The 15,112-nt window shown below is 35.3% G+C and overlaps 2 protein-coding genes across 2 annotated transcripts; both read left to right on the top strand.

Moving 5' to 3' along the window:
* The first annotated feature begins 3,026 nt into the window (after positions 1-3,026).
* On the top strand, positions 3,027-3,797 carry LOC143175497 (uncharacterized). Its single transcript, XM_076374085.1, has 3 exons — positions 3,027-3,084; positions 3,153-3,515; positions 3,760-3,797. Exons 1-3 carry the CDS (start codon positions 3,069-3,071, stop codon positions 3,795-3,797), a joined length of 417 nt encoding a protein of 138 aa, XP_076230200.1. The 5' UTR covers positions 3,027-3,068.
* Positions 3,781-4,503, top strand: LOC143175494 (uncharacterized). Its single transcript, XM_076374082.1, has 2 exons — positions 3,781-4,057; positions 4,146-4,503. The coding sequence occupies exons 1-2, from the start codon at positions 3,802-3,804 to the stop codon at positions 4,190-4,192; spliced, it is 303 nt and encodes a 100-aa protein (XP_076230197.1). The 5' UTR covers positions 3,781-3,801; the 3' UTR covers positions 4,193-4,503.
* Positions 4,504-15,112: the final 10,609 nt, after the last annotated feature.

Here is a 15,112-nt window from a genome sequence, read left to right on the forward strand (position 1 = left end):
ACAATCTGCAAGCTATTTTAAATGCTATGCAAAAGCAGAATGAGAGACACGAAAACAGCATGACAGAAATCCATCGCATGCCACATATGGCTAACGAGGGAAACCACAAAAGGGCAAACGAGATCGAAATACTAGGAAAGAGCCTAGTAAAATTACACGTAGCTGGGAGCCTATCCGCTTTAGATTTCAGTGCTCTCATGACCTAAGATGACAGCGTTCATACGGCACAGACCACTAGAACGACACTACCGCCTAAACCGAAAAAACAACCAGGCCCATTAAAACGAGAGACCTCAGAAGGTGAAGATTCGGAAGAAGAATTACAAAGACCAGAAGACTATACTAATCTACGCCATTCAGCCAAGTACGCTATACAGTTTGTACCAATACTAAAGGGACGTGATGATGGGGGAGTAGAAGGTTTTATCAAGAAAATGCGTAAAATTCGGGCAAAGTGTAGAGAACCAGGGGAACTATTGGATTTAACCACTTGCACTAAAAAGACGTGCCACGCACGTCGAGATGCTTTTATTTTAAAACCGCAAGCGATGTGTACACCACGTCGATAGTCATTTATCGCAGAAATGAAAATAACGTGGTCCACGCGTCGCATAACAACCAGATTGTTTATTTCTCGAGTTACAGCTCCAAAGTGCACGGTGTCTCATAGTAATAGATTTATAGTTTTTTCATCGTATCAACCCATATTGTAAAATGGAGAATAATAGTAAACTCAGTGATATTGTTTCGACAAGTGCAAAGAGAAAGCGATTAGTTATTACATTTGATACTGATACAGATAGCGACTACAAGGAAATTGTTTGTCCTGTTGGGAAGCGGCGTAGAATTATAGTATCTGATAGTGAAGAAGAAAGTAGCAGTGAAGATCGTGAACTTAATTTTACATCTGAAGAATGGATATGGGAAAACAAGGAAAACAATAGCAAAATTTGGTAGTACTCACGGATTCCTGGAATGAACATAGAAATGGCAGAAGGAACCATAGCTTTGCAAATGCTAAACCAAATTTTACCAAAAGACTTTTGGAATATCATTGTTACAGTAAGCAATCGTTACGTGAGTCAAACAATAGGAGATACAGCCCGAAAAATAAAACAATCTGAGGAAAATTGGAGGGATACGAATATTGATGAAATTCATGCTTATTTTGCGTTATGCATCTTGATAGCATAAGTGAAAAAGTCGAATGTCCAATCCTATTGGTCAGGAGGAAGTATTATTGAAACTCCCATTTTTCGAAAAACAATGCCATTACGGAGATTTATGCAACTCTCCCATTTTTTACATTTTTCCAATAATGAAGTTGTGGATAAAGATGATCGTTTGTGCAAATTACGAGATATAATCAGGTCAAGATACAGTGAAAAATTCAATCACCAGTGATTCCGAAAATGTTACCATGTTTATGTGCACACCAATATCCAATTTCGGACACACCTTGTTTTTGGATAATTGGTATTCTTCGCCAAATCTGTTTCAAAAATTACAATCCATAAAAACTAATGCCATAGGAACAGTTAGATGTAACAAAAAAAATTTGCCGAAAGATCTCGCAACAATAAAGCTGAAACGATTAGAAGCTATATCAAGATCGTGCAAGTGTATTTTAGCTGCAAAGTGGAAGGACAAAAAAGATATATATTTCTTGTCCACAAAACATAAAAAAATTCAAATGATGAAAGTGGAAAAGAAGAGATGGAAAACTAATAACATCGTTACAAAGCCCATCATCGTTTTGGAGTATAATGATGGCATGGGTGGGGTAGATCTCCAAGATAGCTACTTATCTTCTTTTTCACCTATGAGAAAATACGTGAAAAGTTATAAAAAAATATTTTTTTACTTAATGGATATTGCACTTTTCAATGCTTATGTTTTATTTTCAAAGAAATTGAATGTATCAAAAAGTAAAAAATACGCATTTTCCAAATATCGATTAGATGTGGCGCAACAAATTTTAGAAAGTCTATGTATGCCTGAATACACAAAACGTGAAAGATTGTCTACTGGTGACATACCACTGCGTTTACAATCAAAACATTGGGGCCATTTTCCAAGGAATATTCCACTCGCAGAAGCTAAAAAAAATCCCCAAAAAAGGTGTAAAGTGTGTGCCAAACATAAAAAACGCAGCGAGACTACTTGGGAGTGCAAAAAATGCCTTGTGGCATTACATATTCCAAAATGTTTTGAAATTTATCATACAGAAGTAGATTATTAATTAATAAAATGCTATTGTTGTCGTGAGTATTCATTCATATCCGTGTAAAGTTCTTTATGCACAAAATTGAATTAATTTAAATGAAAAAAATCGAAAAATATTTCATTCCCACAGGGAACCGAACACCCTGGTCTACAGAGTTCAATTCCAGAACGTTACCCTCACGCCATTATTCAACTTGGTGATTAGTCTGATTAATACTCTACTTATTGACGTGATAAATATTTAATAACGAATATCTAAAAAACTATTGAGTATCTGGCCTTATAATGGTATATATTCATAAACAGGAAAACCAAATCTACCAATATGCAAAGTTTCAACGAAATCAGTGACCCAAAGGCCTTGCACACTCCTTGTTAGGTGCTATCTTGTCACAAGAAAGACATCCTTGCTGTTATATCTTGAGAACACTCAATCCTCCAGAGAAAAATTACTCCACGACAGAGAAAGAGTTATTAGCTATAGTATGGGCAATCAAGAGACTTAGGCAATATTTATTGGGTAGAAAGTTTATTATTCGTACTGACCACCAAGCTTTAAAATGGTTGCATAATTGTAAAGACGCATCTTCACGGTTGATGCGATGGAGACCTAAGTTAGAAGAATACAAATACAAAATAGAATATATCAAAGGAAAAGATAATACCGCGGCTCATGCATTATCTAGGATTCACACGATAATTAAAAATGAAGAATTTAAAGACAAAGTAGTGATTAGTCATGAAATTAAATTTGCAGAATGGAAAGAAAAACATAAAGTACTAAGCATTAAACCAAACGATAAGAATTTTTGTCCAATTAACATCAGAAATTTTAGGTCCTTATGACGAAAATAAATGGTTAGCTAAACTTATAGAATTAACGCAGGAAAATAATAAAATAGGTTTAACGAATTCCTTTTGTGCAGCAGAGAAATTCTTGCTCAAAAGAATACTAACTTACATCAACGATCAAGTTAGAGAAATAACTTTTGCCGATGAACCAATTTATGAATTAACCAACGAAGAAATAGATAGGGTATTAGAAGAAAATCACGACTTAGCAGCTTACCCAGGTATTCAGAAAACATATAACAAGATTAAAGAGCAATTTAAGATTCCCAAACTAATGGAGAAGGTAGAACAGAAGGTTAAAGAATGCGATACATGTCAGACAGAAAAATTAACTAGAGTCAGGAGCAAAGAAGAACCAGTAATCTCAGATACCCCAGAACAACCTAATGACAAAATTGCTATGGACATTTTGGGGCCACTTCCAAAGACTAAACGAGGTAACCAATACATCCTTTCAATCCATGATGAATTAACCAAATACCTTATACTATACCTTCCCTTTGAAAACTCAGCAAACAGAATCAATTTGAAACGCATTACTAAATAAACTATATTTACATCTTTTCCGCTCCAAAGAAAGTTTTAACCGACCAAAGACAGAATTTTATTAGTGATTTGATGCAACAATATGAAAAAGCATTTAGTATTAAACACATAAAAACTACTAGCTTCCACCCACAGAGCAACGGTTTGTTAGAAAGAACCTATGCAGTCACTAAAGACATGCTGAGAACATCTCAGAAAGAGAGGAACGAAGAATGGGATGAAATATTGAATTTCTGTTGTTTAGCATATAGCACAATTATATATGAAGCCACCGGTTTCACTCCATTCGAATTGACTTTCAGTCAGAAAGCCAATCTTGCTTCCTCCGTAACAGCTAACAGTCAACGGACGTATACAAAGTACAAGCTAGAAAAAGAGAATGGGATTCTGAACTGCAACATGCTAGGAAAACATTACAGAAAAGCAAACAAAGGTACAAACGTGATCAAGAGAGAAAAATTATTAAAACTCTAACTAAATTATTAAAAGTAACAAAAACAAGTTAAAATTGTATTTTCCAGGACAACCAGCTTTTTCGCCATCACCTGGCACGTCTCGTATGGACTAGAGGTGATACCGTTACAAACAAACTGAATATTCCATGAGAAAATTGAGAAAGCCTATCTATATAATAACAATGTTTTGGGTTAGATGTAAACGATATATTTACTAAGCATGAGAATTCAGAGAAATTAGTAGGAGTATAGGAGGAACACTGCAAAGGATCTTGTACATTATCAGATGAAGTAGAAGCAATCAAAAACAAAATGAAGAAATTAGAGAACTTACCGTTGCAGTTAAAAATCATTACACACAGCAGCCTTAGAAGAGGATTGTTAAATGCAATAGGTTCAATATCAAAATCACTGTTCGGTACATTATATGATGACGATTTAACATTAATTAATAAGAACATTGATAAATTATTCAATGAAGAAAATCAGATGAAGCTTATAATTTCCAATCAAACAGCTCTCATTAGGAAAATTGTGGATTCTAATAGCGTAAAACAGATAGATAACATGAGCATAGAATTGCGGACAATAGAGCAGAAAGCTAAACTAGATCAATTTTTGACAAAATATCTCATTAAAACCGAAGCAGCTATATACGATCTATACTTTTCTTATGACGAACTCTTAAATACAATCACTTTAGCAAAGCAGGGAATTATTAACCCTCAAATCAGTGAACAAGAAATCTTGAATCTTGAATCAAAATCTTCAATACTGCAATTATCCCCAAGAGAGAAAACTTCTAATTCGTTTTAGACATTGCAGAGTTAAATGCGTTCACAGTACATAACAAATTATTCTTCAAAATTTCTATTCCATTGATTCCAAACTTGAAGTGGGATGTAGACCGCTTATGTCCAATCCCAAGCAAAAGGAACAACGTATTCATGATTCCTTTGATCGAGCACCAAGTTTACTTTCTTGCTGGATTAAATTACATTAATGTAGACAACGAATATTTGATACAACACTGTAAAAGGAAAGCAGGTATCACTATGTGTAGACAAACCCAACCTATTCAAGCAATTACATGCGTATAGGAGAAACACAATACAATGCTTCATTTGAAATCAAAACAAAAAAAATTCCAGTTTGAAATACCTCTGATTTTGGAGCAATATTAGACACTTTAGAAGGAACACCAAAGGTAATGAGTAATATAAATGGATACTAAAGTACTTTAGATCAGTTACAGGATAAAATAAATTCTCTGAATTTCTCGCATAGATAAACTAATATTAAGAACTGGTCTATTTCTATATTACAAGTTATAGGATATGTATCTTTGGCGGTAGTAACCATATGGGGATTATATAAATTAGGAATATTGAATTGTGTAAAGAATTGTATACCTTCAAAACTATGTGTGCGTTTACTTTGTTGTAAAATTAAGAACAACACTGTAGAAAACAAGATTGAAACCAGTCCGCAACCAATGGCATCAACCTCTATGAACATCTACGCAGAATTACCACAATATTCATCTACTTCCAGCGATACTAATGAAACCATATCGTGTTGGATGCCAGCCTGCTGTGACACATAGTCATACAAACATGTTCGCTTCTGTGACAGTCATCCTCGCAACAGTTGTCCTTTCCCTAAATATTTTCCATTTTTCCTGTTTCTATCTTATCTTCAGCTGCCTAAAACTCTCACCTCCTATTGACTCATCCATCTACCTTGATCCTCGAGTCATCCTTGCCCTATCTTATCCCCACTACTCCTATTTTTTCTTTTAAAAAGGACTAAATCGACCCTGCGAGTAGACTTCATTCAGCACCGTCAAACCGTAAACATCAAAATTAGATCTTGGTCGTATACACAGTGTAAAAGGCGACCTCACCACACGTCGAAAACCTTTATAATAAAACCTCCCTTGAAATAATGAAATGTTGCACTCATTTCCATGACTGGGAATACAACAATTGTTCGAACCAAGGCATGTTAAACTCCCCGAATCTATTCTCAAGAGGAAATAATCAAAACTTGGAGGACCACGTTCAATCTACAAACGGGAGAGTGTGACAGCCTAAATTCCCAAGAATCGTCGATGAATCATCGTTCTATGAGTAAACACCTACATCCGCCCTGATAAGATATGTATTAGTATACATGCCCAACCGAAACCGCGCCACGCCAGTCTTGAATTCTACCTCGGAACGTGCGCGAGAACTGCGCGTCAAGTAATATTAAATCACGAATGTAAAATTTTCTGTTACATTATAATCTTGTGGAATAAATACCTTTTTTTTATATTTGCTTGAATATTTTACGTGACACGGGCTTGGCGCCAAAACTTCCCGCTGCAAAGATGGCCGCGGTGAACTGGCGCCGAGAGTTGCCGCCAACCAAGATGGCCGCGTTCTAGCTTCTATGCTGTGACGTCACACGCCTCGCACCTCGAAGTTTCTTCACTGAAAATAACTACAATCCCGCACTTTTGTCACGAAAATCCGTCAGCACTCTGTTACAGCACTTGAAACGAAGCACTGACAGCGATATTCCCATGCTCGGACGCAAGACGCGAATGATATTCAACGAAAACCACACGACACGCGCGATCTACACGTGGCGTTCACGCTTCCGCACTTATTTCACTATCACTCCTCGGTTAATCCAGTAAATTGTTCTGTTCTTGCACCACAACACTCGCGAGCACTCCCGTAACGCGATTATACACGCAGATTATTTAATTTCGCGACCTTTACCGCTTTTCTTCAGGTCACGTTAGCACGGAGCGACGTACACGAGCACGTTCTTCCTCAATGGCCGCTTCCTTGCTACTGAGCTGTTACGACCCGTGTCGTGACGTCACACGCGCCCACCTCGAGTCTTTTTCACCGAAAGTAACAATAATCCCACACTTTTGTCACGAAAATCCGTCAGCACTCTGTTACAGCACTTGAAACGAAGCACTGACAACGATATTTCCACGCTCGGACACGAAACGCGAATGATATTTAACAAAAACCACGCAATGTGCACGATCTATATGTGGCGTTCACGCTTCTGCACTTATTTCACTATAACTCCTAGATTAATCTAGCAATTTGCACAATTCTTTGCAGGTGACAGTTGATGTATCAAATATAAACGTTTTAATTCACTGCTGAAGAACACGTGGTAAAAATAATATGCACTGCACCTATATAGTTCATTCCACAATTTCATGGAAATGCTACACAGTACCTTCATCGAAGATACCATTGATGAAAGCAATAACAAAAGTAAATGAGTAAACACCATCACATTTTATTAAACTAACGACAGTCACTCTAATGGCACATTATATTTTGAAATTGACTGGCAACGACGAAACGAGTTCTTACTTTCTCTCTAACCTTAGTCTATAGATGATACATAGAAAGGCAAAACTATTGCACAGCTTTTACGCGCGTATTTTCAAAGATAAAAAATATTTTGAAATCTAACAAAAACTTTCTTAAAAAATATAAATGCATACTTATTTTAAAATAAATTGTACTATAATTCGTGTATTAAATAATTGTTAAATTAAATGCTAATTGTTAAATTAATGCTTTAGTTACTTTAAACTATACGCATAGAATGTAATTTATATTTATTAAGATTTCACTCGTATGAATCTATCTGTAACAACAGTAATAATGTTATTTAGATGATATGGATGTCAAAATAAATTATTGCTATTAAATATAATTTGTTGCAGTTATTCCGTATACCAAAGAAGATACATTATAAATGTACTTATTTTAATTTCTTATTCATTAGAATATTACAATAAGAAAAGGACAACATGTTTATGATAAACACGGATAAGTAGAAACTTCTTCAAAGTGGCTGGTACAACTCAAGAAATAAATTGCAATCTAAATTTAATAATAGGTTTATTTTGATAATAGATTTACCTCTTTTGACTGTGAATTGAACATAATTTAAAAAACTTTTAGAAAATACACATTTTTAAATTATTCAGTAGACTCAGAAAAAATATTAAGGGCTTGAAAACTATTATTATTTTAATGAATTAAAATTGTCTTACAATTTCTATGGAATATAAAAAAAGATACAAGTGATCGTATGATTAGATATCTCATACCACATGATAAAGTACTGACAATAACATTTTGTATAGTAATTCATTTGTTACCGTCTATTCGTTACACCTTGAAAGAATAAAATGAGGAGGCAAAATCATCTGAAATATGTTTTAATAGATTTAGAGCAGCGTGCATATGGCGTTAGCAAACATAATTATCAAAATATATATAAATGTGAGAACATGCAAGAGATTAATGGATAATAAAAAAAATCTACTTAAAACTCCAAATTAATTAAAATTCTTAAGATTCTCTTAAAGTAAAGTATATTAAACAAGTATTTATATTTATTTTAGCCAAAGTTTTATAGAAACTCAAGGCTACTTAAATATTAAACAACTAACAAGGGTAGGAATAACTTTGGTATTTTGACTAAACTATCATAAGGTATAAACAATTTTACAAAGTACTAGGTGCGCATAAGCTTTTTCTATATCATAAACATGTAAAAAGCCCTAGTTTTTACAAGTTTTATTGCAGAAATCTTTTCCTAATAATAGGAAGTGGAAAGAATGTAATAAAGAAATAGCAATAATACATTATTGTGTATTTGAACTGAATAAATATTTCACCACCTAGGTTGCGATGCCTCGATGATAAGAATATATATGATTTAACTCCAATCATTGAATTCAGTAACTACAGTATATTTCTTGAAAAAAGTGAAAGAATTTCCTAAAATTATTTTAAATACCTTCTCTTACTCTTTAAAAAGGAATTAAAATATCAGGATTAAGACCAATATTGTTACTTATGATGTCTTTTCTTATAAATAGATATTATTTGTATGCGAATGACATTGAAATATGTTGTCGAGATCATCATTCCGAACAACTATTTTCAACACATGTTATTACCTCTAAGCCTTAGTTTGCGAGATATTTGCAAAAATATTGTTGAGACGTAGGACTGCGTTGTCTTCACACGAAGTTAACCCAAACCTAATTTAAGCTACTACAACCATATTCTACATATTATTATAACTTACATATAGGTATAACGTGGAATAATGAAACTATTTTTATAAATATTTTAGAAATTAAGCCTGAACGATGATAATATGTGCATACATGATAACATGATAACGTGGTAACATCTTTCTACGTTTCTACAACGTATGACAATTGTATGAAAATTGATAATTTTATTCAGACATTACAATATTACCAAATATCTTAAGTAAATGTTATTAGAATTGACAATAGCTATTGACATAACAAGAAATGAATGAACTCTTCTTAATCATCCCTACTATTTTTGATATTAATGAAGCAAGTAACAATTTAGTGTTATTGATAATTTTGTATGACTTTGAAGTATTATGGACTTTTATAGGTACTTTTCAATCCTGGTGTGCAACTTAAAGTTTTGATTCGGTCGTTTAGCTGAATTTAAAAATAAAATGATTTAATAATATGTACACAATAATGTGTTAGTTTAATATTAATTTTATATTATGGTAGAATAAATATGTATTTCTTTAGTGTATACTAAAAGTGTATATTACAATCTTGGCTAAAAGTAGACACATCATACAATATGAATTATTTAATCATTAAACAATACGATAATCACTATACATATATGAGATATTTATTATGTGATTTGTCAAAACACATTTTTTGAAATTTCATATTGTCGGAATGTAGAGTGTTATTTAATATTCGCGACAAAGATGTTTACAAGTTGTTTATTTGCGTAGATGAGTGTTCGGAGGCAGAACGGGTAATGTGTTGTAATGTAATGTAATGTAATGTAAAAGGTGCTTCCTCGCGCCTTTCCGCTTTATTTATCCTAGTCTTCGGAAAGGCGTTACCCCTTAGAAACTTTGAGGGTGGAGCTAGTTCCCTTCTCCAACGTCGCCTCGATTTTTTGGTAGGGGAAAAATTGTGCATTTCTAATTTGTAATGTTTTTTCCGAGCCGCGCTGACCGTGCGGCCGAAGAAGCCTTAACGGGACATGGCTGGCAGCGTTTATGGTAGGGTAGCCTATTCAGCTACGCACGTGTAAAAAGTGTAAAATATTTTCGTCGACTTACAAACTTTAGGGTAGGCTTAATTGCCTATACCTAAACGTCTGTAAGCGGTCAATGCTATTTCCTACCAACGCTGCGAGCCACGTACCGCTACACATATTTTAAAAAATTTGTTTGCTGTTTGTGACAACACTTCAGAGTTCTAAAATCCAAAATATTATTCATTTTTAATTGTTGTATAATCAAGGACATTGTCTTGAAGATAAAATTTTGGTAAAACTAAAATTTAGTTTACTTTGAAATTTAAGGTAAAACTAATTTCGTCAGGTATTAATTGTAAGAAGCAAATAATAGTATTGCGAATCAAAATGTTAATATCATGTTAAAATCAAATGAAATTTTGGCATGTCGATAAGTATATCTTGATTATTTAATTGTTTCATGAGCATTATTTAATCTATGTACAAGTGTTGCAGTATTTATAACAATTTGAACTTTCAGAATAGTTCTAAAAGAATGTTTAAAAGTGTATGCTATCGTATTTATTTTCTATGGAAGTTTAAACTATTACTAATAAAAATATTACAATTTTTAGTTTAATTCTGATTTTAATTATTAGAGGTGACCATAAGTAATGCCGTTTCTGGAAACTAAAGTTCACAAATTTTTTGAATCATACATAAAACGCTCAGTTAATAAGTTCATTCAGTACACCTTCCTAATTGGAAAATGTTTTACTATCTAAAAAATGCTGTAAAGATCTAAATAAATGAAAATCGGATGTGGCTAAATTAGGAGAGTACAGCGAATATACCAAAGATTCCCAGTCAAATTCTCTGATTTTTTGCTGCGTGATTTTTACGGTGTGCGGTCTTGCATTGTCGTACGGCAATATGACACTCTTTCTGTTAACAGAAGCAAGATTTTTTTTTTACAATTGTACTGCTTAAGCGTGTTAGTTGTTCTCAATAAAGGCTAGCAGTAACAGTATTTCTGGGTGTTAAAGGTTTAAAATGAATAATTTCTTACAAATTCGACCATAAATGCAACATTTCATTCGCATGAATATTCAGTTTTTAAGTTGCCATTGGTGTATGGTTTGGATATAATCATTATGATTTCCGCTTTGGATTATTATATGTAACTTATTTTTCGTTCCCTATAATTAAACGATCAAGCAAGATCTCTGCTTTGTGTCTAAGGAGTAACAAATTGCATATAGTAACTCATTTTGCTTGATTGTCTGCACAAGGACATGCGGAAGGGATTTAGAATGCAGCGAGAAAGAAGAAGTCACTGCGGATATCTGAGGTCAGATTTCTTGTCAGAATGGCTGAGTCTGTAGGGTTCTTCCCAGATGAGTGAAGGTTGGAATGAGTCAGAGTGGATGTTGTACATCACTGAACGGATGAGGACGTATGCCTGCAAAACAGTTTGGGAAAACGTGGAGTGTGAATGAAGAGCGTTGGGGACAGAGTGGATGTTTTCGGGTGACCTGGGTTTATTGCCTAGGAATTTTGCGTGGCTATGGGTAACGAGTGAGTGAGTGACTGAGTGTAAAAAAGGATGGAAGAAAAGGGAAAGACAACGAGGATGGGGACCGGGAAAACTTGAGGGAGTTGGCGAGTAACCCTGAGCGAGTGAGCGAGCGGCGTGTTTTCATTTTAGCGAGTCAGCGAGTTATATTGAAGTAAAGTGTTCTTCAGATTCTTGTTATTGTTACCTAGTGAGTGTATTTTTTCTTTTTTTATTCCCTACCACGGCAACATGTAGGATTTTTAATAAATAAATCCTACAATATGCATGTAATTACTATAAAAATATGTAATATATGTTGGATGAATGGTTCGTTGTGCGGGCGTGCGTAAGGGCGACCAGGTCATAGTGCGACGGACTGGCACCGGGATGTTTGGTAAATAGCGTGACTGCGTTTGGAAAATCTTGAGTAGCTGAAGGAATACGAGGAAGAGTGTCTGGAATCGAGCGACTGGACCATGAGAAAAGCGTGTACGTGACTGCGTGAATTTTGACCATGGACGAAAGATGCGAGTGAGAAGGATGCAAGGGTGAGAAAGACAGAGCGAATGGGGGTGTGTGTTAAAAGCGAGTGGGAATGCGTGCGCGAGGAACATTTTGTGCGAGGTAGTGGAGAGAGACGTTAGAGCGAGACTTTGTGAGCGAAACTTTGCGTAATCAGCCAGCGAGCGTTTAGTGATGTCTAAAGATCTTGCGACTTGTAAGGGAATATCCCATTACATTGAGGACTCTCACAGGATAATTCCTATAACATTGGGGGCTCGTCCAGGATAGTTCCTATAATATTGGGGGCTTGTACGGGATAGACCCTACATATATGTACATTCTTAAGTAGTTAATATAAATTAATACTACTTACCTTTTACTCTTTTACTTCCACTATGGTAGTCTTGCCCTAATGTTTTGATCAGGAGCAGTAGAATGACGATGTCGTCGAGGTGATTCTGAGAGTGTGGCTCAAGGGAGAAAGTCTCACTGGTTTTGTAGCACCGGTTTTTTATTTAGTTGAACTGAATACAATATTGGAGTACAGATGCCGAAGTGTCGCTCGTTTAAGGAAAATTGCCTCCTTTCTTCCGTTCTTCCTCCGTACTTAAAGGATTTTGTAAAGGAGTGGGTGAAAGGGAGTCTGGGAGAACTGAGGGCTGCAGCGATATGGTGGGGATGCAGTTTTGTAATCTTGGAATTTCATCGCAGCAGTCCCTGAATTTTGGAAAAGGTGAATTTTGTCACCGGAATGCATAAATTTGGTATTTAAAAGAAAAACTGGACAGCTAAAAGGAAACAGGGATTTGCAGGATACATAATTTAGGTGCACAGACAGGAGGTTGCTTTAGGTTCAGAGAAAAGGCAGAAGATTAGAATGCAACCTCGGAAAGGACCTCCACTTAATGATCCCCGAATGAGATAAAAAGGGTGTGTGATGATGCCTATCACAACAACGACAAGCAAAAGTTTCAATTTTGGCATCCGACTGGTTTATTTAAAAGCTTGGGGTATTTTATACATAGGTTGGGCAGAGCAGTAGGGATTTCGTATCTTACCAGCAGAATATGATACTGACGTTGTCCTGCTGAAACATAATGCCCCTCTGTTAGTTAACTCAAACTGTTTGTTGAGCTTTGCAGTTCGTTACGACGATGCTCTGGCTCAGTTTCAGATTAGTGGTGCTGAGCCTGAATGAAATATGATAAATAATGAGATTTTCGTTGTTGTTGTAACTGGATCGATGTCGATATGTTAAGTTGTGGAATTCTTGATGAGAAATTCCGTCGATATGTGTTGTTGTGGAACTCTTGTTTAGAAATTCGCTGATATGTGTTAAGATCTACCCTTAAATAGGTGGCTGGAAGGGTAGCGTCGGGGGATGAGACACGCGGATTGGTTGTTTCCTGGAGTTCTACGTTTTGGACAGGGAGGAGGCCGTTTTTCCTGGTTGGTGACAGTTGGAAAGTTGACCGCCTCCAAGTCCATCGGTCACCTGCAGGTAACGAGAGTACCTTCGCGTGACGTCATGGACATTCCGCGTGCTTCGACCGTAGCAGGTAAAAACCTGTATGAAGCGCCTTAACCCTTATAAACATGCAAAGAGTAAATATCTGAAATGTAAAAATGCTAATCCTCGAACAGCTGAGGATGGTTGTTGAAGGTAATGGTCGATGGCTTCATAAAGTTATTTGAGCTACGATCCCTTGCAAGATTTAGAGGAACGTTGACGTAACGGTGTTTCAGTTTGGGACACCGAGCGTCAACACTGTTTGTGGTTGATTGTTTGCTTTGGTTCATTTAATTATGAACAGTATAAAAAACAATTCTCCTTCAATCCCACTAAATGCATACCAAATCCTTCTTCGGGTGTAAATTGGCTTTCGCACTGGTTGTAGGGGCATCACTGCGCTTGGTCCATGATCTTTTACGCTTAACGTTGTTATAGACAATCCATTTTTTATTGTCTGTAACTATGCGTTTAAAAAATGGATCGATTTCGTTGCGCTTCAATAGAGAATCGCAAACAAAAATTCGATCTATTATAATTTCTTCCGTTATCTCAGGCGGCACTTATATGTCGTTCTTACTAACCATTTCACGTTTGCATTGTTGACTGGTTGATTCTAAGAATTTATTTGACCTCTCAAGTTATTCTACGCAGGTCGTTTTCAATTAGCGCCAATATTTCATCGTTATCAGCCTTAATCGTCCAGAACGTGGTGCATCACTAACATTAAAATTGTTTTCACGAAACTGTCTGAACCACTTACAGCACATGATACACGGAAATAAAAAATCATAACCATTTATCTTTTACCATTTTTACTGTTTAACAAACTTTAAATAACCCAACCAAACCACACAATTTTCTTACAAATACCATCTGCAGTTCCTTTTGTCAAACGCCATCACAACTTTACATGCGTGAAATTGATCTTATTTCGATTTCACAACTATTATACAATATATATTTGAATATTCAGTGTAAAGTATTTTAGCAAGATTTATTTAACTATTTGAAAATAAAAGAATATGTAATACAATCTAATCTTTTCTTGCAATATACGTTGGTCTTTCTTCCAACATTCATTTGCTATAGTCTCTCAACTATATGGATTTTCCTTTGTTTCTTATTTGCCATGCTTGCTTTTCTCTTTTCTTCTCTGTCCATACTTCTATCAGGTTTTCATTTTTCATTCCTGCTTTTCATCTGCTCAGTCGTATTACCTCATAAAGTTTATCTAAATCCTTCCCCCAATTTGTTTCTTGCCATTCTTCCTTACCAGCCTCTTTTGTGCATGCCTTTAAGATCCGATGTTCTTAAACCTGCTCCTTCATAGACCACCATTCTTTTTTTTAATTTTAATTTTCTTTACGGAAAAAGTTCAACA

Source organism: Nomia melanderi, unplaced genomic scaffold (genome assembly GCF_051020985.1).
Source record: "Nomia melanderi isolate GNS246 unplaced genomic scaffold, iyNomMela1 scaffold0095, whole genome shotgun sequence".
In the NCBI taxonomy this organism is placed as follows: domain Eukaryota; kingdom Metazoa; phylum Arthropoda; class Insecta; order Hymenoptera; family Halictidae; genus Nomia; species Nomia melanderi.

Coding starts and splice junctions, on each gene's coding strand:
- LOC143175497 (XM_076374085.1), top strand. Junction 3,516..3,759: donor ACTTCCAAAGACTAAACGAG/GTAACCAATACA, acceptor TTCCACCCACAG/AGCAACGGTTTGTTAGAAAG.
- LOC143175494 (XM_076374082.1), top strand. CDS start 3,802: ATGCTGAGAACATCTCAGAAAGAGAGGAACGAAGAATGGGATGAAATA. Junction 4,058..4,145: donor TTACAGAAAAGCAAACAAAG/GTACAAACGTGA, acceptor TGTATTTTCCAG/GACAACCAGCTTTTTCGCCA.